The sequence below is a fragment of the Carcharodon carcharias genome, chromosome 4 (genome assembly GCF_017639515.1).
Source record: "Carcharodon carcharias isolate sCarCar2 chromosome 4, sCarCar2.pri, whole genome shotgun sequence".
Lineage (NCBI taxonomy): Eukaryota > Metazoa > Chordata > Chondrichthyes > Lamniformes > Lamnidae > Carcharodon > Carcharodon carcharias.
Genome location: NC_054470.1, coordinates 164,678,199 through 164,704,170, shown reverse-complemented (window position 1 = coordinate 164,704,170; position 25,972 = coordinate 164,678,199). Strand labels below are relative to the sequence as shown.

General features: G+C 40.4%; 1 protein-coding gene across 2 annotated transcripts in view; it reads left to right on the top strand.

The window, feature by feature from the left end:
• pik3r1 (phosphoinositide-3-kinase, regulatory subunit 1 (alpha)) overlaps positions 1-25,972 on the top strand; it is a 100,724-nt gene that overhangs the window by 41,936 nt on the left and 32,816 nt on the right. The window contains exon 1 of one of the 2 annotated variants that reach the window (XM_041185237.1): positions 10,960-11,110. The exons of the other annotated variant lie outside the window; for it this stretch is intronic. Coding sequence (XP_041041171.1) covers positions 10,975-11,110 — 136 coding nt within the window. The 5' untranslated portion in view covers positions 10,960-10,974. Of the gene's footprint in view, positions 1-10,959; positions 11,111-25,972 lie in introns of those variants that run through there. 2 annotated transcript variants of the gene reach the window in all.

Genomic DNA, 25,972 nt, shown 5'->3' with positions numbered 1-25,972 from the left:
AAATTAAACTAGCCACTTTTTAAAAAATCTCTTCAAGCTTTGGATCCTCTTGGTCCTAGACAATTGTTTATCGAGTACCTAGGTAAGCAGATCTCACTCACTGCATTTTATTTTATGCTTTTTAGTTGCAACTAAATTTCTTCTGGTTACAAGTCATTCCATCTGTTTAAACAAACCATTTTATTTAGATCATTTTAGAGGCATTGCCTCTACCAATCAGAGTCCACTTCCCAACAAATCAGCACTCTCTTCACATGCAATATAAATTATTGTTTTCCCCTTGTATTGGTATTCTAACAAAGTGTCCTGATGAGTGCAAGATGAAAAGCTTCCACATGCCTCTGTTTTTCAGCAATATTGAAGTTCTGTACTAGGTTGTCATCTTAGATTGTTCAGGCACACCACCTAGCAATTGGTTCACAGCAACATATTTGGAAGGTTTGTTGTATGGCCCAGGGAGACACAAAAAGGAGGGAGAAGAATGGAGAAATCTTCCCAGGATTATAAGCATTATAATTCCCAGATTTGTAGGTGGTAAGCCTCCAGTTATAGTTTGCGGTGAAAATTTATGTCTGGCTTTATCGGTTTCCCTCCTCCCCTCACAATGTGGAGTGGGGCACCAGGCCAACGTGATAAAACATGAGACTTCAGTTCATCCTATTTTGATGTTAGCTTGATCTATGATCGTAACAGAGTTGCTAAAAATAGCTTGGAACATTTTACTTGCAATAGCAGGTAAGGTGAAACCGAATCAAAAGATGCTGCTTTGTGTGGTTAGCTGAAATATCAATGTCCACAGAGAGAATTCTTTAAAGACACTGTGTATCGTTTATTGGTGATTCTAATTGTGATACAACCCACTCACTTTTCCAGAACCACTTCATCCAAGTAAGGGTGGTGGAGAGCCCATCCCAACAGGCAATGGGTGAGGTACACCCAGGACAGGACGACAGTCCGTCATAGGGCGCGCGCACACACTGGGGGACAATTTCCAGTTCGTCATGGGGCACGTACAGGCGCACACACACTGGGGGCGACTTACCGTAGCCAATCCACCTAACCTCTTTGGACAGTGAGACGAAACCGGAGCACCCGGTGGAAACGCACAGGGAGAAAGTGCAAACTCCACACAGACACCCGAGGTCAGGATCGGATCCAGGTCCCTGCAGTTGAGGCAGCAGCGCTAACCACTGCGCCACCATGCCACCCCCTGTGATACAACTTTGGGAATGGACACAATCAGTTAAAAATAGTACAAAGCTGATTTCATTTAGCAAAGAATACTTTATAAAAGAACTTACAAAAATATTTTGAGATTCTTCACTTTCTTAAGTGATGAACATTGAAGTAAGCAAATAGCTACCTGATATACATAGGTGCTTATAGCCACTGGATCCCTTGTTGTGCAATTGTGGAGAAAAGTGAAGTATTATGCAAGTGATGAGCACTAAGTCTAAAATTACAGTGCTAAGTCAAATAAAGTAGAAGCACCAGAAGATCAATGTATTTGTTTCCAGTTCTCTTACAGTCTGAGCTTGTTTGAGGAACTGCTGGACTTGGCCTCTAATACCTCCAACTCAACCTGCATCAGTTGCTGTGGAAATTAGTACAGGAAGTGACTAGCTGCAAACATTCCAATAGCAAACTTTTAAGAAGGAATTTTAAAAAAGTTCCGGCAGTCAAGTTTTGAAATTGTTCTTTAAAGAAATACCAGAAGCAGCAATTTTTATTTCTTCATCTTTGGGATATTGATGGTGCCCATCTATAGTTGCGCTTGAGGTGATGGTGAGCTGCCTTGAATCATTGAAGTCTGAAGTGAAGGTGCTCTTTTGGTGTTATTAGGGAATTTCAAGAAGCTTGGAGTACGATATTTGTGAGCTTGATGATATAAGACCATAAGACGTAGGAGCAGAAACAGGCTATTCGACCCATCAAGTCTGCTCCACCATTAAATAAGATCATGGTTGACTTGATAATTCTCAATTCCACTTTCCTGCTTTTTCCCCATAACCCTTGGTTCCCTTAGTAATTATAAATATGTTTATCTCAGCCTTGAATATACTTAACGACCCAGCCCCTACAGCCCTCTGCAGTAAAGAATTCTACAGATTGACTACCCTCTGAGAGAAGAAATTCCTCCATCTCTGTTTTAAATGGGCAACCCCTTATTTTGAGATAATGCCCTCTGGCCTGAGACTTTCCCACAAGGGTAAACAACCTCTCGGTATCTACCCTGTCAAGCCCCCTAAGAATCTTTTATGTTTCAATAAGGTCGCCTCATTATTCTAAACTCCAATGATTACAGGCCCGACCGACTCAACTTCCCTTCATTAAAAAAAAATCCCTCCATACCCGGGATCAACCTAGTGAACCTTTTCTGGACTGCCTCCAATGCCAGTATATAAGGGGACCAAAACTGTTCACAGTATTCTAGGTATGGTCTAACTAGTGCCTTGTATAGTTCTAGCAAGACTTCCCTATTTTTATACTCCATTCCCTTTGAAATAAAGGCCAACATTCTATTTGTTTTACCTATTACCTGCTGAATTTATATGCTAGCTTTTTGTGATTCATGCACGAGGATACCCAAATCCCTCTGGCTGCTGCTTTCTTCAGCCTTTCTCCATTTAAATAATATTCAGCTCCTCTTCTTCCTGCCAAAGTGCATAACCTAACACTTTCCCATGTTTTGCCAACTCACTTAACGTGTCTATATTCCTCTGTGGCTTCCTTAAAATATGGTATTAATGTGTACATTTCTGTTTCCTTTTTATTTGCGTTTCCATTGTGGAGGAAACTTCATATTTGTAGAAAAGATGAAAATATAAAATTAGTTTGAGGTGCCCATTCCTAAATATGCAAGTTTTCACTTATTAACAATGACAAAAAATCCACTGTCCACAAGAAGTTGTTTTACCCTATGGAAAAATATGTTTGGCACCCAGAAACCATAGCTACTTTTAATCTTGCAATTGTAAAAAAAAAGTCAATTTCAAATTGAATCAGCCCAAAGCTTGACATGTTTTCTTGAATTGAATTGAACATTTATGGAACAGATCCAGAAAAACTGAATGGCATAGGTTTCGAAGGTGGATGTGGCTCATCTTGTATCCTGGTGTGGTGCACTTTAATGTTTGTCATCAGTTATCCTTTGAATTTTAATGACTACAGAAGTGATTTTTTTTGTAAACATAACATCAAAATTGTTCCAAAGCATTTTACAGTTGAAAATAGACATATGAACATTTTAGTTTAAATATTCCTGCAAACTACCAATGTATTTGGAATATTTAACCTGGCAAAAGTATCATTAAAACCAGTAATTTAAGTTTGTGGAATGTTAGTATTTAACATGGCCTCAGTCTGACTGTCACTTAGCCAGCCTTTAAACTTGTATTAAGCTGAATTCTGTCAGTGCAAAAATGTTGCCCGTTCCCTGGAGCCTACAATAATTAGTTTAAGCATGTTCGCAGAGATGCATCTGATGAAATACTACAGCCTTTTCATGAGGACTTTAAAGTAACCTCAAAGAATGCACTTTCAAGTTTAAAGGGTTAAGCAGTTTAGCCTAAAGCAGCACAACATTAATAGCTTTTGAACTGTTGAAAGAAAATATATAATTTTTCAGCTGGGGCGGTGGGGGTGGTGTGCTTTGGTATCGTTCTGAGAAAATTTGATTGGATTGTGAACTTTTGATGCTAAGTTGCAACAAAAAGACAATGTGCTTTCTGGGCCATCTATAATTATTTGGTACAAAAACTAGTTTTAGTTTAATCCTTTCCAAAAGAGTAATACCAAAAAAAGATTGAAATTGTGTTCCTTTTAATTATTATCCCTTTATGCACTGCATTCATTATAATAACTATAAATGTATAACATTTTCTTCTTTTTATCCCAATTTTATATTTTAAGTCCCATTTTGTTTTGCTGCTTTTCATCAGTTCTCTTTTAATGATTAACAGGCTAATAATTGCTGCAGAAGTTGATTCTTGCCAGGCGTTATATAAAAACGAGAAAAAGCACAATTGTGCCAGGATCTGAAATGAGAAAAGATAGGTTAATATTTATATGGACTAGTTTTCTTTACAGATGCTGACAGACCCCTTGTATATTTCCAGCATTTTCTTTTAAGTGAAACATTTTTATTTGCTGTGTTTATCTCTACTCTGGCCAGATGGTGCTGTGTGGAAGCTGACCGCTGCAGTTCTTGATTTCTACACAGTGCCACCTAGTAGTGAGAAAATGATACTGCAAAAATATAGTTAAACTTCTTACCCCATAACAATTTCAATGGAGGTTAGTTATGTTCTGGCTCAGCTCAAGAAGTGGCTAGTGTCTTTTGAATGTTTGTGTCTAATCAATCTGAAGGTGGGGGAGGGCAAATGGTGCAACAGCAACTTGAAGTTCAGATAATTGAAAGCATTTATTGTGCTGTATTCCTTTACCTCTGATGGCATTCATTGCTCATGGTGTTGAGTGGTGTGTTCGTTTTAAATAACACAGTAGTAACATAATGTGCACTAGGCTCCTATGTAGATGTGTTTAAGCAGGCATATTCTTTAATTGCTGTAGGTAGGCCATTGGTGAAGAAATATTGTACATTGGCTGGTGCTTAAATTTCTTGCTCCAGTTAAGAGAAAAACAGCAAAAATTACTGCACTTCTATTTTTATACCTTTTGAAACTTGAGTGCTATTGAATCCTCGCAAGTCACACAACACACAAATGGATACCACATAACTCTTAAGGCTACCTTTTAGAGATGGATAAAAATCTTTGTGATAGAATAGGAGAGTCAAGATCAAATGGCAGAATAAGGAAGAAAGAAGAAAGTAGAAGGCTTAAACATAGGAAACGATAATGCAAAAGCAAAATACTGTGAATGCTGGCAATCTGAAATAAAAACAAAGTGCTGGAGATAGACTATCAGCTGATATTCACTACAAACTCTCCAACTCCCACAGCTATCTCAACTACACTTCCTTACACCCTGCTTCCTGTAAGGACTCCATTCCATTCTCCTAGTTTCTCCATCTCCATCTCACATCAGCTCTTATTATGCAACTTTCCACATCAGCACTTCTGGTATGTCTTCCTTCCTCCTCAAACGAAGATTTCACCACCCCTGGGACCCTCCACACACTTATGCTCTCACCTTCCACCCCATATTGACCAGATTCCATATTCAACGGATCGTCTTCTGCCATTTTTCACCAGCTCCTGTGTGATGCCATTACCAAACACATCTTCCCCTGCCCTCCCCTTTTAACTTTCCAAAGGGACTGTTCCCTCCATGACACCCTTATCCACTCCTGAGTCACCCCTAACACTGCCTTCCTTCCCTATGCCACCTATCTGTGCAAATGCAGGAGATGCAACACTTGTCCTTTCACCTCCACCCTTCTCACCGTCCAAGGCCTCAAACACTCTACCCAAGTGAAACAGTGAGTTACTTGTACATCTTACAATTTAAGATGCTATATTTGCTGTTCATGATTTGGTCTCCTCTACCTTGGGGAGACCAAACGTAGACTGGGTGACTGCTTTGCGGAACACCTCCATTCACTCTGCAGGCATGACCCAGAGCTTCTTGTCGCTTGCCATTTTAATTCTTCCACGCTGACCTTTCTGCCCATGGCTTATTATAATATTCCAGTGAAGCTCGACACAAGCTCGGGAACAGCACCCCTTTGTCCCAGCACTAAGCCTCCAGGCTCTATTGAGTTGAACAACTTTATATCATAAGCTCTACCTTCATTTTTTTTTCTGGCTTGATTCCTTCTTTACTCTTTCATGTGGAATTCAGGTGGCTGCCATATAGCCATTCACACCTCATCTGAATACAACCATTGTCCGTTTACTATACCCATTATCACTTTAGTTGGCTTTTTCATCATTAAATCTGATGTTAGTTAATTTGCCTAGCCCTCCACCCTTTCACAGACCTTCCATTTTCTTCTTTGTGCTCCACCCGCCACTGGCTTAAAAACTCTCATCAGTTCTGAAGATAGAAATGGTCTAAGATCATTGATCTGAAACATTAACTCTGCTTTTCTCCACAGATGTTGCCTGACCTGCTGAGTATTTCCAGCATTTGTTTATGTTTCATAAGAAACAATGTTATATAGGCTTAGAGATGTTCAAGTCAATTGAAGGTAACCAAGTTAAATATTTTAAGGAGTATTTTACTTTTGTAAATATAGGAAGGAATGAGGAAATAAAAAGCAGATTCTAGGAAGTACCATGAGTGATCCAGAAAAATTGTTTATGTAATTCTGTTCAAAGTAGATGGAATATTAAGACATTTTTAAGGGATAAGTTGAGATATTTTGGGAATCAGGAAATGGCCAGTGCATTAAATTCATTCTTCATGTCGTTCCTCGTAATGAAAATTCAGAGCAAATTCTGTGTCCAGTCAAAGTTCATGAATGCTTGAGTGAGAAAGGATGTATTATGAAGAAAAACCATTTAACATCTGTTGATTATGTGGACTAGATGACTTGTGTCAAGCAATCTTTGAGAAAATGGTCAAGTCTGTAATTACTTTTACAGAACCTTCAACGGGAGTGGAATATAAAGGTGAATGTTGTTCTAATTATTCAAAAGAAAACATGAACTGGGTAATTATGTGCCAGTTAATCTTCACTGGCATGGAGGAAATGCTCTTGGGCTTTTTACAACATATATCGGTGGTTAAGGTCACATGTAGAATTTAATGTCATGTTTCTATTTAAGAATTGCTTCAGAAAGCACTGGTTCATTATTATGAGTGGGTCTAGGTGCTGTACCAACTATCTTAAAACCAAAGAATTCTGCAGCTACCAGAAACATGCAAGTGGATTTTTTTTAATTAAATAACTAATTGAGTTGTAGCTTTGTTTCTGACTGTCTACTTTCTCCAGTAGCTGAGGAAATTTGAATCACGATCAGTGAGCAAGAAAGTGCTATTGAACTACATTGGCTGATTGAATAGCAGCCTGTGCAAAGAAAGTATTTTCCTTGCCTTCTAGAGCAGTTGCCTATAATTCATGACCATGTTCTGCAATGCATTTTGTAGATGGAAGGGTACTAGAAGCTCACCAAGTAATATTGCCTGTGAGGACAAGCAAATGAAAAAGATCACTCATTGTGAGATTCTCTTTATACAGTTGCATCACATCTGTGGCACAGAAACAGGCCATCCAACCCAATTGGTCAATGCTGCTGTTATGCTCCAAACAAGCTTCCTCCCATTTTTCTTCATCTAACCCTAACAGCATAATCTTCCATTTCTTTCTCCCTTATGAGTTGATCTAGCTTAAATTAAATGCATCTATGCTATTTTCTGCAACTGCTTGTGTTCGCGAGTTCCACATATTTGTCACTCTCGGTAAAGAGCCTGAATTTCCTATTTGAATCATTTTCACATTTTCTCTGGTGCCTCTCCATCATTTTTATAACATGGAGATCAAAACTGCACTGTACTCAGAATAGTTTAATCAACGTAACACAAATTTGACAACTTCTCTCCCTTTTCAATTTTGTCCCTCCTAGAAATGAACTCCATTGTTTGTTTTTGCTCTTTTTTTTAATGGCCTTATTGACTGGCTCACTGATGCTCAGTTTGGCTTCTGCCATGGACAGTCTGCTTCAGACCTCATTACAGCCTTGGTCCAACATGGAAAGAGGAGCTGAATGCAAGAAAGGAGGTGAGAGTAACTGTCCTTGATATCAAGGCAGCATTTGACTGCGGCATCAAAGAGCCTTGGCAAAATTGGTATCAGTGAGAATCTGGGAGGGAGCAGGGAGCGGGGTACTCTTCACTGGTTAGAATCATACTAAGTACAAAGGAAGATGGTTGTGGTTGTTGGCAGCCTATCATCTCAGTCCCAGGATGTTTTTGCAGGAGTTCCTCAGGGTTGTGTCTCAGGCCCTACCATCTTCCTCTCCATCACAGGGTCAGAAATGGGGATGTTTGCTGATTGCACGATGTTCCTTGGCTTCTCCGATACTGAAGTAGTCCATGTCCATCTGCAGCAAGACCTGGACAACATTCGGGCTTGGGCTGATAAGTGGCAAATAACATTGCACCACACAAGTACTAGGCAATGGCCATCTCCAACAAGGTAGAATCAATCATCTCCTCTTGATTTTCAATGGCATCATTGAATCCTCACTAACAACATCCTGGGGAGGTTACCATTGACCAGAAATTTAACTGAGCCAGCCGTAAAACTATTGTAGCTACAAGAGCAGGTCGGTGACTGGAAATTCTGAGCCGAGCAACTCACCACCTGACTCCCCAAAGCTTGCCTATCATCTACAAGGTGTAGGTTGGGAGTGTGATGGAATACTCTTCACTTGCCTGGATGTGTGTGGCTCCCCTAACACTCGAAGCTCAACACCATCCAGGACACAGCAATCCTCTTGACTAGCACTCCATCCAGCAACTTAAGCATTCACTCCCTCCACCACCGACGCACAGTGACGAGATGCACCGCAGCATCTCCTTTGACAACATCTTCCAAACCCACGACCTCTACCACCTAGAAGGACAAGGGTAGAGACACATGGGAACACCATCTGTAAGCGGAGCAAAAAAAATAGCATAAATGTATTGAACTGAAAGACCTGTTTGTGCGCTGTAAATTCTATTTTGTGTGACCAAGATTTAAAATTGTTAAACTTATGCAAGCTGACCTGCCTCAGGTTTTCTGTTTGTAGGTAATTCGGTCAGCTGCTTTTTAACCATGTACAGAAGAAAAGTATTGGGGATAGCTGTGGAAAGCTTTAAAATCACCTTCCTAGGATATGAAAAACATTCCTTGAGTTCTCTTTACTATGATGAGAACTTGGAGTTACTGATAGATTTATGTATGCTTGCAAAGGGAAAGATCAAGCTATTGGTAACATGCAATTCTACAAATAGATTTGCCTGAAAAACCAAATGCATTGATTGAATTTGTATTTTTGCATTGCTGATATATAAAAGGCATGTCCTAGCCAGGTTATTTGTGAAGAATGTATAGTTCACTGAGCTACAAAATGAACTGGCTGTTGAGGAAGACCTAATTCTTTCATACTGATGAACCTTTGGCCTGCATTAGGGAGCTGCAGTAAGTACTAATAGACCTCTCAAAAACCATCTGTCATTATTTATAGCGTACTTTTCTTAGAATATATGCTGTAGAAATTGGATGCATTACCAGGAGCTCAAAATAAATTCACACTGCGCTGTAAATTAACCCATAAAACCCCAGAATCTCCATTTCACTCTTTAAATAAAAAAATCACATTTAGCTGAACTTCCAGGTTTGTAGTTTTGTTGATTTTTGGGAATCATACCCTCCGTAGTGTAAGTTTTGTTTCTCAAAGCAATTCCTTATCTAATGTTGGACTTTGGTCAGGGAGGTAAACCTATTTGAACAATGTACATATGTAGAAATACCAAACCCTGCATACCTGGAAGTGTTTCTTTACATTTTGAGAGTTACTTCCCCTTGTGGGTGATTTTTTTCTTCCAGATCTTGGCTTAACTATTACAATATGAAAGGTAAGTAGAGCAATTGGAATAGGATACCTCCACTTAAATTAGCTTCTTGCATGTTTTTGTGCCAGCATCTGAGGCTGTTTTAAAAATTGCCTCACAGAGAAGTCTGGGAAAGTATTTGTTCTGTTTAATGCGATTTTCTAACTATTTAGAAATGGTTCATGTTGGGTGCTATTTCCAATTCTGCTTCTGAAATCTGAGAATAAGGGGTCAATTTTTTTCAGCTTCTCTTGCATTGTTTGATTTGCTCTTTTTGTTCTTAAACCAACTTGTGAGTAATGAAAGAAGCCTAGAATTCTAAATGAAAATTTACATTTAAGGGCTATTCAAGTTGCAGCATCACTGAAGAAATATAAAATTACAGTTACAGACAAAAGGTTTGTGTGTGGCCTGAATGTTGGTTTCTCGGGGTATCTGCAGATATGCTGCAGCCTGTTGAGCAATACTGTCAAATATAGAGCTTTAATAGTTTTATCTCCTGCCCGACTTAATAGAATAGTTGGATGTGTAATGGAGAGAAGATCAAATAAAGGAACGTTTGTAGTCTTGTGGACTTGCCACAGAGTTGCAGGATTTTTTTTTTTGAAGAAAACTGACTTATTTGTCTAGTATCTGACCCAAGTAACTAAGGTTAATTGCAATTTAATTTTAGTTGTCCTCATGCTGCCTTGCACTATGACATAATTAATTTTTGTTTTGAGCTGCAGAAATCCCTTGAAATGCTTGAATCTCGCCTTGCAAAACATTGCTCACAAGTAACCTTTCTAGAATATTCTTAAACTGATTGGCAAGAATATTTTGAAAAATTTACAGGAACTATATTGAAATATGGTTGATGGAATAATGCTGCATTATTCTAATGCTGAATCTTGTGCATAAGAACTATATAAGTACAAGCTGAGATATATCAATTGTAATCTGAATCTGACTTGACAAATTAACCACACATCATCCACTTCTGTCTTCAGCCAGCTCAGAATTAGTATGATATTATGGACTCATGTTTAGTTTACTAACCTTATTGCAATAAAATAATTACCAAAAGCTGCCCTTTGAAACTCTAGATGATTTGGAAACTATTACTATATCTGAGTGTGTTCTCACGCAAGGCAGTATTGCCTGTTTCTGCTTAGATTAGAGTTTGTTGCCAAGAACTGTAGATAGAAAGGTTTTCTTGGGATGGATTTGTATGATTGGTTGTTGCTCAGCCTAGTCTAGTAAAAAATAGAACATATGGAATCTGACCGTAGTGATGTGTCATCAGAAGTCTAGCATTGACCTGACTGACATCAAGTCCATAGCAAACTTTATGACCTAGAGCGCAGACAGTTGAATGGTATTATAAATATGTGCACTACATTTAGCTGGGCTACCAGTTTCTTTGCAAGCTAAATACAAGTGCTTTGATATCCTGTAGCTGGTCTGTGCTGTCTGCATTCGACAAAGATGATGACTTCAAGTGAGAAGTTGATTGAAAACAGCAGTAAAGGAATCTATAAAGTTACACAAATCCTGAAGGACAGGCTTGTATCGCGTTGTTCTTCTGCTTCATTGCTATACTTACGAAAACGACCTTTTCATTGTAAGCAGGGTATGGTATAGAGCATAGTTATCTGGATTTGACTGCTTAAGTTTGTAATTCATAAATACTTGTCTGAAGTATGCTGTCAAGTGGCTTTTATTATTTGTCAAAATCATGAAGATCGAGGTAATATTGCAACAAAATACTTATGTATTTTTTCACCAGGCTGAAAGCGTTCTAAGTTGCCACAATAGATTTGTGTAGCCTGTGAATATTTATTGGCTAAATAATTTACTACTTGTGTTACTGAAGCTATAAGCTGTTAATAGGAAAGATCTGTATGGAATGGAGGAACAGTTTAGGGAACTAATGTCTTTTGAAGCCATACTTAGCTGAAAATAGTTGTTGTGAATTACTTCCTTGTAATAGTATGCTGGCCATAAAAGCTGTGAATGTGATTATTCTAATTCTATTACAAGTTTGTTAATCGTACAAATGAAAAGTCATTGTGACCAGTTGCAATTTTCATCCCCTGTAGATGTTGACATGACAGTTTACAAAGTTGGGAAATACTTTTTCAAGCTGCAACATCCCACAATTATTTAGTTTGAGAAGTACTGCTGAAAGGTTTGGCAGCTTTTTTGTATTTATACCAGTGGTTGATTCTAAAGTCCCCAGAACACAAAATAAGACAGAGTTTTTGGAAAGGGCTAGGATTCTAACATCAAGCACATCAGATAAAGGGACAACAATGAGAAAGGGGACGGGAAATACAGGACTGAAGGGGTTGTATCTGAATGCACGCAGTATACGAAATAAGGTAAATGAGCTTGTGGCGCAGATTCAAATTGGCAGGTATGATGTATGGGCATCACAGAGACGTGGCTGCAAAGGGATCAGGACTGGGAGCTAAATATCCAAGGATATACATCCTATCGAAAAGAAAGGCAGGTTGGCAGAGGGGGTATTTTTGCTTTGTTAGTAAGAAATGAAATTAAATCGATAGCAAGAAAAGACGTAGGGTCATATGGTGTAGAATCTGTGTGGGTAGAGTTGAGGAACCGCAAAGGTTAAAAAACCATAATGGGAGTTATGTACAGGCCTCCAAACAGTAGTCAGGATATGAGGCACAAGATACACCAGGAGATGGAAAAGGCATGTAAGAAAGGCAAGGTTACACTGATCATGGGGGACTTCAATATGCAGGTAGACTGGGAAAATCAGGTTGGTAGTGGATCCCAAGAAAAGGAATTTGTAGAATGTCTACGAGATGGCTTTTTGGAGCAGCTTGTGTTGGAACCCACTAGGGAGCTGGCAATTCTAGATTTAGTGATGTGTAATGAGGCAGATTTGATAAGGGAGCTTAAGGTGAAGGAACCCTTAGGAGGAAGCGACCATAATATGATAGAATTTACCCCGCAATTTGAGAGGAAAAAGCTGGAATCAGATGTAACGGTATTACAGTTGAATAAAGGCAAGTACAGAGGCATGAGGGAGGAGCTGGCCAGAATTGATTGGGAGATGAGCCTAGCAGGAAAGACAGTGGAACAGCAATGGCAGGAGTTTCTGGGAGTAATTTGGGAGACACAGCAAAATTTTATCCCTAGGAAGAAGAAGCATACTAAAGGGAGGACGAAGCAATCATGGCTGACAAGGGAAGTCAGGGACAGCATAAAAGCTAAAGAGAAAGCATACAATGCGGCGAAGAGCAGTGGGAAACCAGGGGATTGGGAAGCCTACAAAGACCAACAGAGGACAACTAAAAAAGAAATAAGGAGGGAGAAGATTAAATATGAGGGTAAACTAGCCAGTAATATAAAAGAAGATTGCAAGAGTTTTTTTTAGATATATAAAGGGTAAGAGAGAGGCAAAAGTGGACATTAGGCCGCTGGAAACTGATGCTGGAGAAGTAGTCGTGGGGAACAAAGAAATGGCGGAGGAACTGAATAGTCAGTCTTCACAGCGGAAGACATGAGTAACATACCCAAAGTTCAAGAGAGTCGGGGGACAGAGGTGAATATGGTGACCATTACCAAGGAGAAGGTGCTAGGAAAACTGAAAGGTCTGAAGGTGGATAAATCACCTGGACCAGATGGATTACACCATAGTGGAGGTGTTAGTGGTGATCTTTCAGGAATCACTTGAGTCAGGGAAGGTCCCAGAGGACTAGAAAATCATTAATGTAAACCCCCCCCCCCCCCCCCCCCCCCCCCCCCCCCCCCCCCCCCCCCGTTTAAGAAGCGAGTGAGGCAAAATACAGGAAATTACAGGCCGATTAGCCTGACCTGGGTCGTTGGTAAGATTTTAGAGTCCATTATTAAGCATGAGATTTCAGAATACTTGGAAGTGCATTGTAAAATAGGGCAAAGTCAGCATGGTTTCATCAAGGGGAGGTCATGCCTAACAAATCTGTTAGAATTCTTTGAGGAGGTAACGAGTAGGTTAGACAAAGGAGAGCCAATGAATGTTATCTACTTGGACTTCCAGAAGGCCTTTGACAAGGTGCTGCACAGGAGGCTGTTCAATAAGATAAGAGCCCATGGTGTTAGAGGCAAGGTACTAGCATGGATAGAAGCTTGGCTGTCTGGCAGGAGACAGAGAGTGGGGATAAGGGGGTCCTTCTCAGGATGGCAGCTGGTGACTAGTGGAGTTCCGCAGGGGTCAGTGTCGGGACCACAACTTTTCACTTTATACATTAATGATCTAGATGAAGGAACTGAGGGCATTCTGGCTAAGTTTGCAGATGATACAAAGATAGGTGGAGGGACAGGTAGTATCGAGGAGGCGGGGAGGCTGCAGAAGGATTTGGACAGGTTAGGAGAATGGGCAAAGAAGTGGCAGATGGAATACAACGTGGGGAAATGTGAGGTTATGCACTTTGGTAGGAAGAATAGAGGCATAAACTATTTTCTAAATGGGGAGAGAATTCAGAAATCTGGAGTGGAAAGGGACTTGGGAGTCCTAGTCCAGGATTCTCTTAAGGTTAACTTGCAGGTTGTGTCGGTAGTTAGGAAGGCAAATGCAATATTGGTATTTATTTTGAGAGGACTAGAATATAAAAGGAGGGATGTGCTGCTGAGGCTTTATAAGGCTCTGGTCAGACCACATTTAAAATATTGTGAGCAATTTTGGGCCCTGTACCTCAGGAAGGATGTTCTGGTCTTGGAGAGTGTCCAGAGGAGGTTCAGCACAACGATCCCAGGAATGAAAGGCTTAACATATGAGGAAAGTTTGGGGACTCTGGGTCTATACTCGATGGTGTTCAGAAGGATGAGGGGGGATTTGATTGAAGCTTACAGAATACTGAAAGGCCTGGATAGAGTGGACGTGGGGAAGATGTTTCCATTAGTAGGAGAGACTAGAACCCGAGGGCACATCCTCAGAATAAAGGGAAGACCTTTTAGAACAGAGATGAGGAGAAACTTCTTTAGCCAGAGTGGTGAATCTATGGAATTCATTGCCACAGAAGGATGTGGAAGCCATGTCATTGAGTGTATTTAAGACCAAGATAGGTAGGTTCTTGATTGGTAAGGGGATCAAAGGTTACAGGGCGAAGGAGGGAGAATAGGGTTGAGAAATTTATCAGCCATGATTGAATGGCGGAGCAGACTCGATGGGCTGAATGGCCTAATTTCTACTCCTATGTCTTATGCTCCTTCTCTCTTCCCCCCCCCCCCCATCCCATGGTAGTACTTATGGACAAAGCTATTACAGGCAGTTCTTGCTCTCTACCTACCCTCATCTCTTTCACCCTTTTCATGTTTGTCTTCCACGCATGCGTGCATGCATGTATGCATGTGTGTGTATTTTAAGCTGCATGATTAAGATGCTGAGACCGAAGCCTAGCTAATGATTATGGAGTAGAGAAAAAAGGTTTGTCTGAATCAGGGTAGAGATTGGAAGCTAGAGAAGTTTGTAGAGAGAGGATGAGGCCATGAGGAGAATTTGATAACTAAGTTGATGCTTTTGAAATTCCGATGCATTAGAAGTGTGTGTGTGTGTGTGTGTGTGTGTGTGTGTATAAGTGTATGCATGTGCACATGTATAGCCTGTGTGTATGAATATCTTCATCAGTTAGCTGCAACCTTTTCGGGGATAAATAGTCATCGGATGCTATCGGATTTGAATGCAATCATATCTATCCTTTATTGTTGGGTAAAAGAGGGAAATTATTAACGGATTGTCTTTGCCAATGGTTAAGAGGTCTATTGACCCATTAATAGTTGAGTTCATGTTATTGGGTTAGAACCTAAGCATTCATTAAAAATAAACTGAAATGTGAAACGCTTAAACTATAAGTGGAAACTTTTTCTCTACCGTAGTAAATGACAGCTTGAAATAATTTAGAAATCAGAAATGAGTTTAGGGCCAGTTGGTTTACATTGTCACAGTCAAGTAGTAAATGAGCAGCTATATGCACAATTCAGTGTGATGAATTAGTAAATTGTTTAAGCAACCCACTATAGATTTATTTGAAGTTTAGATCTATTCAACACTGCAGTATTGGAGGATAGTTCTGAATTTTAAAATGTTAGAGTCTGGAACAGAATGATGCGGATGCACAGATCCTTTAGCTCTCGTGGTTATTAAGATCAAAAAGTGAAAGACATTCTGCCAGTGTCAGCAGTGTTCCTAGTAAGCATTAGTATGCAGCATTAAATTATCTACATCACTTAAGCAATAACAATGGTTGCTTTGGGAATATAGAAATGCCAAACTGATGCATTTGGGATCAATGTTGGACATGATACCAGGGAAACTCTATGCTCTTCTTTGAATAGCACCATGAGATCCTTTGCATCCACCTGAACAGGCAGGTTTAATGTTTTATCCAAAAGACATCACCATTGATATCACAGCACTCCCTTAGTACTTCACTGAAGTGTTCAGAGAGATTGTGTACTCAAGTCCTGGGATGGACTTGAACCCACAACATTCAGTTTGAGCAGATTGAACAGCAAAAGCACTGTTTGTATAGGTTTTCCCAGTGCAGTGGTGGGAAGCCCTTTTAGGAATCCAACCACCATAAGTAAACAATTTGGAGCTTTCTGTGCTCCAACTATGGTTATTAAAAATGCAGAAAATTACAGTTAGAGACAAAAGGTTTGTGTGTAGTGTGGATGTTGGCATCTCGGGGTATCTGTAGCTATGCTGTCAAAAACTGTCATTACTGTCAAATATATGGCTCTAATAGTTTTATCGCCTGCCTGACTTGATAAAATAGTTGGATGCGTAATGGAGAAAAGATCAAATAAAGGGACATTTGTACTTGAGGCCTGTCCCCTTTCATGTCAGAGAATGTGGCTTTCAGATTGTTGTGCTGGAAATAGTGTTGGGGCAGGGAGCAGGAAAGGCCACACCTGGAAGAGGAGACATGAGGTAAAGTTAGCTTGGTGGATTGTTGTCTTAATTTCAATCTGTTTGAGACTGACTGCAGTGCACCTGTGTAACCAGAATTGGGAAAGCCTATTTTGAGGTTATATATGCTTAAGAAGTTAGCTATAGGTCATAAATAGGAATGGTGGTAAAGTATAACACTTGTAGGCATTGTGCACAATGTAGAAATCTTTTACCAAGTTATGGAGGTGCATGTATAATTTGAAAACATTACAGGGAAGTACTCGAAACAAGTTGTTTGGTCTAATAGGTGTGGGAGAGCAAAGTTTGATCAGTTTAAAAACTGGAATATTTTGTGACTCTGTGTCATATGTTTTATAATGCTCCCATAACCTTAGGATGGTTTCTTACTTAAAGGCATTATATTTATATAAGTTGTTGGAGTTCACATGCTGAGATGACATTACATGTTATTATTTGTAGTTATTAAGCACTTTATGTAAAAAAAACCCATTGGGCCATGCAATCAGCCCAGTACACACTATCTTTCATAATACATGCTACTACTTTCATAGAATGCCAAAAGAAGATGCTACTGTGTGCATTGGGTGTGAGCAATGACCACCATGATGGAATCACTTATCTGCATCAAATCTTCATCGATGCAATCAGTATTTACATTTTTTTTAGTCCCATTAAATTTAGCTGGACATAACTCAGAACATCGCAATAGCTTACATTAATTAATTTTTAAGTTTGCTTAGTCTTGTGCTAATGGATACAAATTACAACATCCAGATGTGTTAGAACTATTTTAGCTTTTCATATTTGAAGCAAGGGGTTAAACACATTGAAACAAGCTTCAGTTACAATGCTGTACTTTTGATAAAAATAAACTTGAATGTTTCAAAGGAAGTATTGTACCGGTTGGATTAACTAGGATATCCTGGTATTGTTGCAGTTAAATTGATTAGAAGCAGCACCTGCTACAAGAATATTGATGCATGGAACCATTTCTGCACAGTTGCAACATGCTAGCATTGCATCAATACTTTAAATTGGATGCTAAAAACAAACAGAAGATCAATTTTTGTATTATTATGTTTTTGGCTGTGATTGACTAGTAGTTGTATATTAAAGGTTCCTATTTTCTCTGAATTGGCACAAATGATGCCTGTGAACAGTGGTATTGGGATCGAAATTCATCTACATTTCCCAGAGATTGTTTCAGTGACACAGCTGTGCATTGGGTGTTGCCTTTGGAGTCCTCAACATTGACTTCAGAGCTCATGAAATCGCAAGGCATCAGGGCAAACATGGGCAAGGAAACCTCCTGCTGAATACCACCTACTGCTTCCCTTGCCCCTCCCCCCACCCGCCAACTTAATTGTTGAATCAGTACTCCTCTGTTGAAGACCACTTGGAGGTGGCAAGGACACAGAATGAACGCTGGGTGGGGGGACTTCAATGTCCATCACCATGAGTGGTGATACCGATCGAGCAGGCAGTCTTAAATGACATAACTGCTAGGACTGGGTCTTCAGGTGGTGAGAAAACCAACAAGAGGAGAAAAGCCATCTTGACTTCATCTTCGCCAATCTACCTGGCACAGATGCATCTGTCCATTACAGTATCGGTGGGAGTGACTACTGCACTGTCCTTGTGGAGACAAAGTCCTGTCTTCACAATGAGGATACCCTCCATCATGTTATGTGGCACTACCACTGTGCTAAATGGGATTGATTTCGAACAAATCCAGGCCATCAGCAGCAGAATTGTATTTAAGTACAATCTGTAACCTCATGTCCCAGCATATCCCCCCCACCAACCATTACCTCCAAACCAGGGGATCAACCCAGGCTCAAAGAAGAATGGAGGAGGGCATGCCAGAAGCAGCACCAAGCATACCTAAAAGTGAGGTGTCGACCTGGTGAAGCTACATCACAGGACTACTTGCATGCCAAACTACTTGCATACCAAACAGTGGAAGCAGCATGCAATAGACAGAGAGCTAAGTGATCCCACAGCCAACAGATCTAAATTGTGGAGCCCTGCCACGTCCAGTCATGGTAGACAGTTGAACAACAAACTGGAGGAGGATGCTCCACAAATTTCAGAATATCAATGCAAAAGACAAGGCTGAAGCATTTGCAACTATCTTCAGCCAGAAGTGCTGAGTGGATGATCCACTCTCGGCCTCCTGAGGTCCCCAGCATCTCAGATGCCAGCCTTCAGCTGATTCAGTTCACTCCATGTGACATCAAGAAACGGCTGAAGGCACTGGATACTGCAAAGGCTATGGGCCCTGACAACATTCCAGCAATAGTACTGAAGACTTGTGCTCCAGAACAAGCCTTGCCCTTAGCCAAGCTGTTCCAGTACACCAAAACACTGGCATCTACCTGACAATGTGGTAAATTGCCCATGTATGTCATGTCCACAAAAGACAGGACCGATCCAACCTGGTCAATTGCCGCCCCATCTGTCTACTCTCAATCACAAGCAAAGTGATGGAAGGGATCGTCGTTAGTGCTATCAAGCAGCACTTACTCAGCAATAACCTCAGTTTGGGCTCCGCTAGGGCCAATTAGCCCCTGACCTCATTACAGCCTTTGAGCTGACACGGACAAAAGAGCTGACCTCCAGAGATGAGGTGAAGTGACTGTTCTTGACTTCAAGGCAGCATTTGACCAAGCAAAACTGGAGTCAGTAGGAATCAGGAGAAAACTCTCCACTAGTTTGAATCATATCTAGCACAAATGAAGACGAAGGTCAATTATCTTAAACCTGGGACATCACTACAGGAGTTTCTCAGGGTAATGTCCTAGCCCAACCCTCGTCAGCTGCTTCATCAATGGCCTTCCCTCCATCATTAAGGTCAATAATGAGGATGTTCGCTACTGACTGCACAATGTTCAGCACCAATCGCGACTTCTCAAACACCGAAGCCGTCTGTGCCCATGTGCAGCAAGACTTGGACAATATTCAGGCTTGGGCTGATATGTGAGAAGAAAGTTACTCGCCACTTAAGTGCCAGGCAATGACCATCTCCCCATGACATTCAATGGCATTACCAATGATGAATCTCCCTCTATGAAGTGGGAGTTACCATTGACCAGAAAATGAACTGGAACAGCCATGTAAATACTGTGACATCAGTAGCAGGTCAAGAAGCTGGGAATTCTGCAACGTGTAACTCATGCCCTGACTCCCAAAGCCTGCCCACATCCACAAAGCAAGTCAGAAGTGTGATAGAATATACTGCATTTGCCTAGATGAGTGCAACTTCAACAACGCTCAAGAAGCTGGAAACCATCCAGGACAAAACAACAACCCACTTGATCAGCCCATTCACCACCTTCAACATTCACTTCCTCCACCACCAATGCACAGTGACAGCATGTGTGCACCATCTGCAAGATTCACTGCAGCAACACCGCTACTTTGACAGCACCTTCCAATCTCTACCATCTAGAAGGACAAGGGCAGCAGATGCATGGGAACACTGCCACCTGCAAGTTTCCCTCCAAGCCACACACTATCCTGGCTTGGAACTATATTTCTGTTCCTTCACTGTCACTGGGTCAAAATTCTGGAATTTGCTCCCTAACAGCACTGTGGGAATACCTACGCCACATGGACTGTAGCGGTTCAAGTAGGTGACCCACAACCACCACCTCAAGGGCAATTAGGGATGGGCAATAAATGCTAGCTCAACCTGTGACTTCTATACCCTGTGAAGGAAAAAAAATGCTCAGAAGTGAACTTCCTTTAATACCACTATTCATAGCAAGGTGTAAAGAGTTTATTGTCTTTAATTTATGCTAATACTTTTTTTTAAAAAATCTTAATTAGTTTTTATTGCTTTAAATCTTTGGATTGAAGAGATTATCCTAAATTTGTGTATAGTTCTCCAACTTCAAGCTTAGGCATCGGATGTGAGCAACTGCTTTATCCGCAATTTTCTGTTAATCAGTTGTAGTCAGCAACTAAAATATCCCAAGATGCTTCATTGGACCATAATCAGGCAAAAATTGCCACTGAGCCAAAGGAAAAATTGGGCTGTAACTTCCGAGCTCCGAAGCGTCCCCCTCCCCCACCCCCAATCCTATCCTACCTATTACCTTATTTGCTCGTCTTCTCCCTGGTTTGTCAAAGACCTTTAATCCTGGCTGGACCTTTAAACTTACCTCGTTTACAGCAGTGAGTGCCAGTTAAAACAAAAAAGGGGGCATGGCTTATTTGCCTTCAACTCTACAACCCATGACGATAGGCCCCAGGGATGCGCTGCACTGCCCAGATCTCACCTGGCCTGAGTTGGAAGGTTCGGCTAGATTTTCATATAAGAACTTTGAGTGCAGTGGCAATCCGACTCAATTTCCATCGGAAGTTACAACCCACTGTCTGCAGTGTTGACATGAAGTGAAACCACGTTTTCACCTATCTGCAGTTGTGCTTTAAATGCACACTCTGTCCTGGTGTAAGGTTTTAAAAGAGAAGTGTGTTCTTTAAATACAGAAAATAGTTAATGGACTTGGGTAGAGGGAGAGAATGGACGTAAGTGTCTAATCTGGTATAGTTGGGGGAATAGTTACTGTTTTCTGTAGTCAGGATTGAGAGTCTCGCAGGCTGTGTTGCCTACCTGGTGCCAAGGTTAAGGATATCTCATCTGGGCTGCAGAAGAACTTGGAGTGGGAGGGGAAAGATCCAGTTGTCGTGGTCCATGTAGGTACCAACGATATAGGTAGACTGAGGAAAAAGGTTCTCCTGAGGGAATATGAGCAGCTAGGGGCTAAATTAAAAAGCAGAACCAAAAAGGTGTTAATCTCCAGATTACCACCTGAGCCACGAGCCAGTTGGCATAGGATCAGTGAGATTAAAGAGGTAAATGTGTGGCTCAAAGATTGGTGTGGGAGAAATGGGTTTGAATTCATGGGACATTGGCACCAGTACTGGGGAAAGAGGAAGCTATTCCGTTCAGACGGGCTTCACTCGAATCATGCTGGGACCAATGTCCTGGTGAATCAAATAACTAGGGTTGTAGATAGGGCTTTAAGCTAAATAGTGGAGGGGAGGGTTCAGTTGCATTGAAATATAAAAAATCAAAGTTTAAGGAGAGGGTAAGAGTGCAGGTTAGTGATGAGGCTGATTATTACCAAAAAGTGAAAAAGGACAGAATGTGTGAATGCCATATTGCACCAAAGAATCATAAGTGTAGGGAAAATTGGCAATAGGGCAAACTTAAAGGCTTTGTATCTGAATACGCATAGCATTTGGAATAAAACTAATGAGTTAACAGCGCAAATAGAGATAAATAGGTGTGATTTGGTGGCGATTACTGAAATGTGGTTACAGGGAGAACAGGTTTGGGAGTTGAATATCCAAGGGTACTCAGTATTTCGGAAGGATAGGCAGGAATGAAAAGGAGGTGATGCAGCTTTGTTAGTAAAGGAAGAGATTAGTGCTATAATGAGGAATGATAGGCACTAGAGAACAAGATGTAGAGTCAGTCTAGGTAGAAATAAGAAATAGCAAGGGAAAGAAGTCCCTGGTGGGAGTAATCAATAGGTCCCCAAACAGTAGTGCAGCCGTAGGGCACAGTATAAACCAGAAAATACTGGGAGCATGTAAGAAAGGCACAGCAATAATCATGGGTGATTTTAATGTGCATATAGACTGGACTAATCAAAATGGGAAGGGTAGCCTCGAGGGAGAGTTCATAGAGTGTATTAGAGATTGTTTCTTGGAGCAATATGTTGTGGAACCAACCAGAGAACAGGCCATTCTGGATTTGGTTTTGTGTAATGAGATGGGATTAATTAATGATCTCATAGTAAAGGATCCTCTAGGGAAGAGTGATCATAGCATGATAGAATTTCAAGTTCCGTTTGAGAGTGAGAAACTTGAGTCCCACACTAGTGTTCTGGAGTTAAACAAAGGTAACTACATAGGCATGAGGGCAGATTTGGCTCTAGTGGACTGGGCAGGAGGCCTACAAGGTAGGACAGTTGATGAACAATGGCAGATATTCAATCCCTCCCAAGTAAAATATATTCCAGAGGAAGAAAGACGGTAAGAGAGGGAAAAAAACATCCACGGCTAAGCAAGGAAGTTAAAGATAACATAAAGGCAAAAACTAAGACATATCAAATTGCAAAGGTCAGTGGCAGGCTGGAAGATTGGGAAATTTTTAAAGATCAACAAAGGGTTATTTAAAAAAAATGACAAAAATAGCAAAGGTAAATTATGAAAGAAAACTAGCGCAAAATGTAAAAACTGAGAGCAAAAGCTTCTACAAGTGTCTAAAAGGAAAGAGAGTAGCTAAAGTGAATATTGGTCCCTTGGAAGATGAGATTGGGGAGTTAATAGTGGGGAACGCAGAAATGGCAGAGATGTTTAATCAATATTTTGCCTCAGTTTTCATGGTGGAGGACACTAGTACCACCCCATTAGTAACAGGTAGTGCAAAGGGTGTAGAGAAGGAGGAACTTAGAACAATCATCATCACTAGAGAAAAAGCATTGAGCAACTATTGGGATTAAAGGGTGATAAGTCCCCAGGACCTGATGGCCTACATCCCAGGGTCTTAAAGGAAGTGGCAGCGGAGATAGTGGATGCATTGGCTATAATATTCCAAAATTCCCTGGATTCTGGAAAGTTTCCAGTGGAGTTGAAAAATGCTAATATAACGCCCTTATTCAAAAAGTGGGGGAGGCAGAAAGTAGGAAACTATAGACCAGTTAGTTTAATGTCTGTCGTTGGGAAATTGTTGGAATCCATTATTAAGCAAGTAGTAATGGGGCATTTGGAAAGTCTAAATGCAATCCATCAGAGTCAGCATGGTTTTATGAAAAGTAAATCGTGTTTGACCAATTTGCTAGAGTTCTTTGAAGATGTGACAAGCAAAGTGGATAATGGGGATCCTGTAGATGTAGTATATCTGGAATTCCAGAAGGCCTTTGATAAGGTGCTGCACAAAAGGTTAAAAGACAAGATAAGATCACAAGGAGTTAGGGGTAATATATTAGCTTGGATAGAGGATTGGTTAACCAACAGAAAGCAGAGTCGGGATAAATGGGTCTTTTCCTGGATGGCAAGCTGTAACTAGTGGGGTGCCACAGGGTTCGGCCCTTGGGCCCCAATTATTTACAATCTATATTAATTTGCAGATGACACCAAAATAAGTGGGAAAGTAAGTTGCAATGAAGAAATAAGAAATTTACAAATGGATATGGGCAGGTTATGTGAATGGGCCAAAATTTGGTAGACGGAGTTTAACGTGGCTAAGCGTGATGTTATCCATTTTGGTCGGAAGAATAAAAAGGCGACATTACTTAAATGGAGAGAAACTTCAGAATGCATCAGTGCAGAGGGACCTGGGTACCCTCGTGCATGAATCGCTGAAAGCTAGTATGCAGGTAATAAGGAAGGCAAATGGAGTTTTGGCATTTATTGCTAAAAGAATAGAATATAAAAATAGGGAAGTGTTGTTGCAACTGTACAAGGCATTGGTGAGACCGCACCTGGAGTACTGTGCACAGTTTTGGTCCCCTTACTTGAGGAACGATGTAGTTGCATTGGAGGTTGCTAAAGGGGATAGACAAAGTAGACGTGGAGCAGATGTTTCCTTTGTGGGGCATTCTAGAACGAGAGGCCATAGTTTTAGGCTAAAGGGTGGAAGATTTAGATCAGAGATGAGGAATTACTTTTCTCAAAGGGTCATGAATCTGTGGAATTCACTACCTCAGAGTGCAGTGGATGCCGGGACGCTGAATAAATTTAAGGAGGAAATAGACAGATTTTTAATTAGTAACGGATTGAAAGATTATGGGGTGAGGGCAGAAAATTGGAGTTGAGGCCAAAATGAGGTCAGCCACGATCGTATTGAATGGCACGGCAAGCTCAAGGGGCTGAATTGCCTACTCCTGCTCCTAGTTCTTATGTTCTAATCCAGCAGTTTGGAACTAAATATGGTGTCCCCATATTTAACTGTTAAAATCAAATGGATAGTTGTGCTAGTGTTGCATTCGGTGGATCAAATAAAGTTCAAATCTGAATTAAATTTATTGTGGTTTTAGTGTCATCTGTATGAATGACACTCGGTGGGCAATCTTTTTCTGAATGATTTCAGTATGTCTCTTCAACCTGGCATTTGCTGGAAAAATCCATGGAGTTTGAATGCTACAAGCTTATGTTGGTTTTAAAAAATAATGAAAAAAAGCTTGTGTTCCACCACTTCATACACCAAAAAGCGTTGAATATTTAATATAGAAATAAGCAACGGCTAATTTCTAAGAGCAGGTGAATACTAAAATAATAGTATAGTATAAGGGGTTAATTCTAACTGATATGCTAATGAGACAGTATACATCTCAGGAAATTATGCAATGTCACATGACCTTGCTCTCGTAGTCCTTATGGCAATGTGAAGCTACAGTAAGTGAAGTTCCAATGAAATTAACACTCTCTTTACCTCAGCGGATTCTGTATATGTTTTGTTAGCACAATGAGGCCAAGAATTTTATAAATAGGACGTTTGAAATAAAAAGAACTAATTAATGTGATATCCTAGAGTGCGTCATAGCCAATTAGGTGTGTTTTGCATTGTAGTCACTGTTGTAATGCAAGGAATTGCACCACTCAGTTTGCACACAGCAATGTCCCACAATTAGCAATGAGATTAATCGGACACAATTATGTTTGAGAGTTAAGTGTTAGCCAGGAAATGGGAGAATATCTGCTCTTGTTCAAATAGCGTAATGGGATCCTTTTACATTCAACTGAAGAGGCAAGGCAGGGCCTCAGTTTAATATCTCAACTAAAGGGCAGCATCTCTGAAAGTGCAACACATCCTCAGTACTGCACTGAAATGTAATGTTCAAGTCTCTGGAGTGAGGCTTGATCCCACAACCTTCAGAGTGCATTAATTCCAAAGAGTAGAAACTGAAGCGAATAGCTAACTAACTTAATGTAGAGCTACTGCTATTATGTGAAGGTTTAGATTTGAAGGACTTATAAAGCAGGAAACCTTGCACTTCCCAGAACTGGAAAGGAAATTTATTGAAAAGCTGTAACATTCAGAGTGCTTTTTCCACTTTTCACCCCCCTCCCCTGCTATATTGAAGACTGGGTGGAAAGAATTGAAATAGTGGAGAATTTCCTTTTTTTTTGATAGAGGTCTTTGTAATTTCTTGTTCCCCACTAGCATTTCTAATTTATCTTTGAAAATGCTTGTATTTTTGAAACTTTATTGCTTGTAAACTTTAGTCAACAGCTGAATTCAGCAGATAATACAAAAGGAAATCTTGTAAAATATGGGGCATGTTGTCTTCACATTCTTTTGCTTTTTTGGGAGGGCAAAAGTACGTGTAGAGAAAGACGTCAAGTTTCAGTCAGTGTTCTATGGCTTGTAGTAATGGAGAGATTTTCTTAGGATAATTTACTCTAGAGAATTAAGGACTCAAGTACAATATTAAAATCATTGTCTACAGTACAGATGGAGGCTATTCAGCCCATTGTAGTATAAATTTATGAATTTTAAGGGAATACTTAAGTTGAAGCTCAATGTGTTTTGAGAGTTCTGCA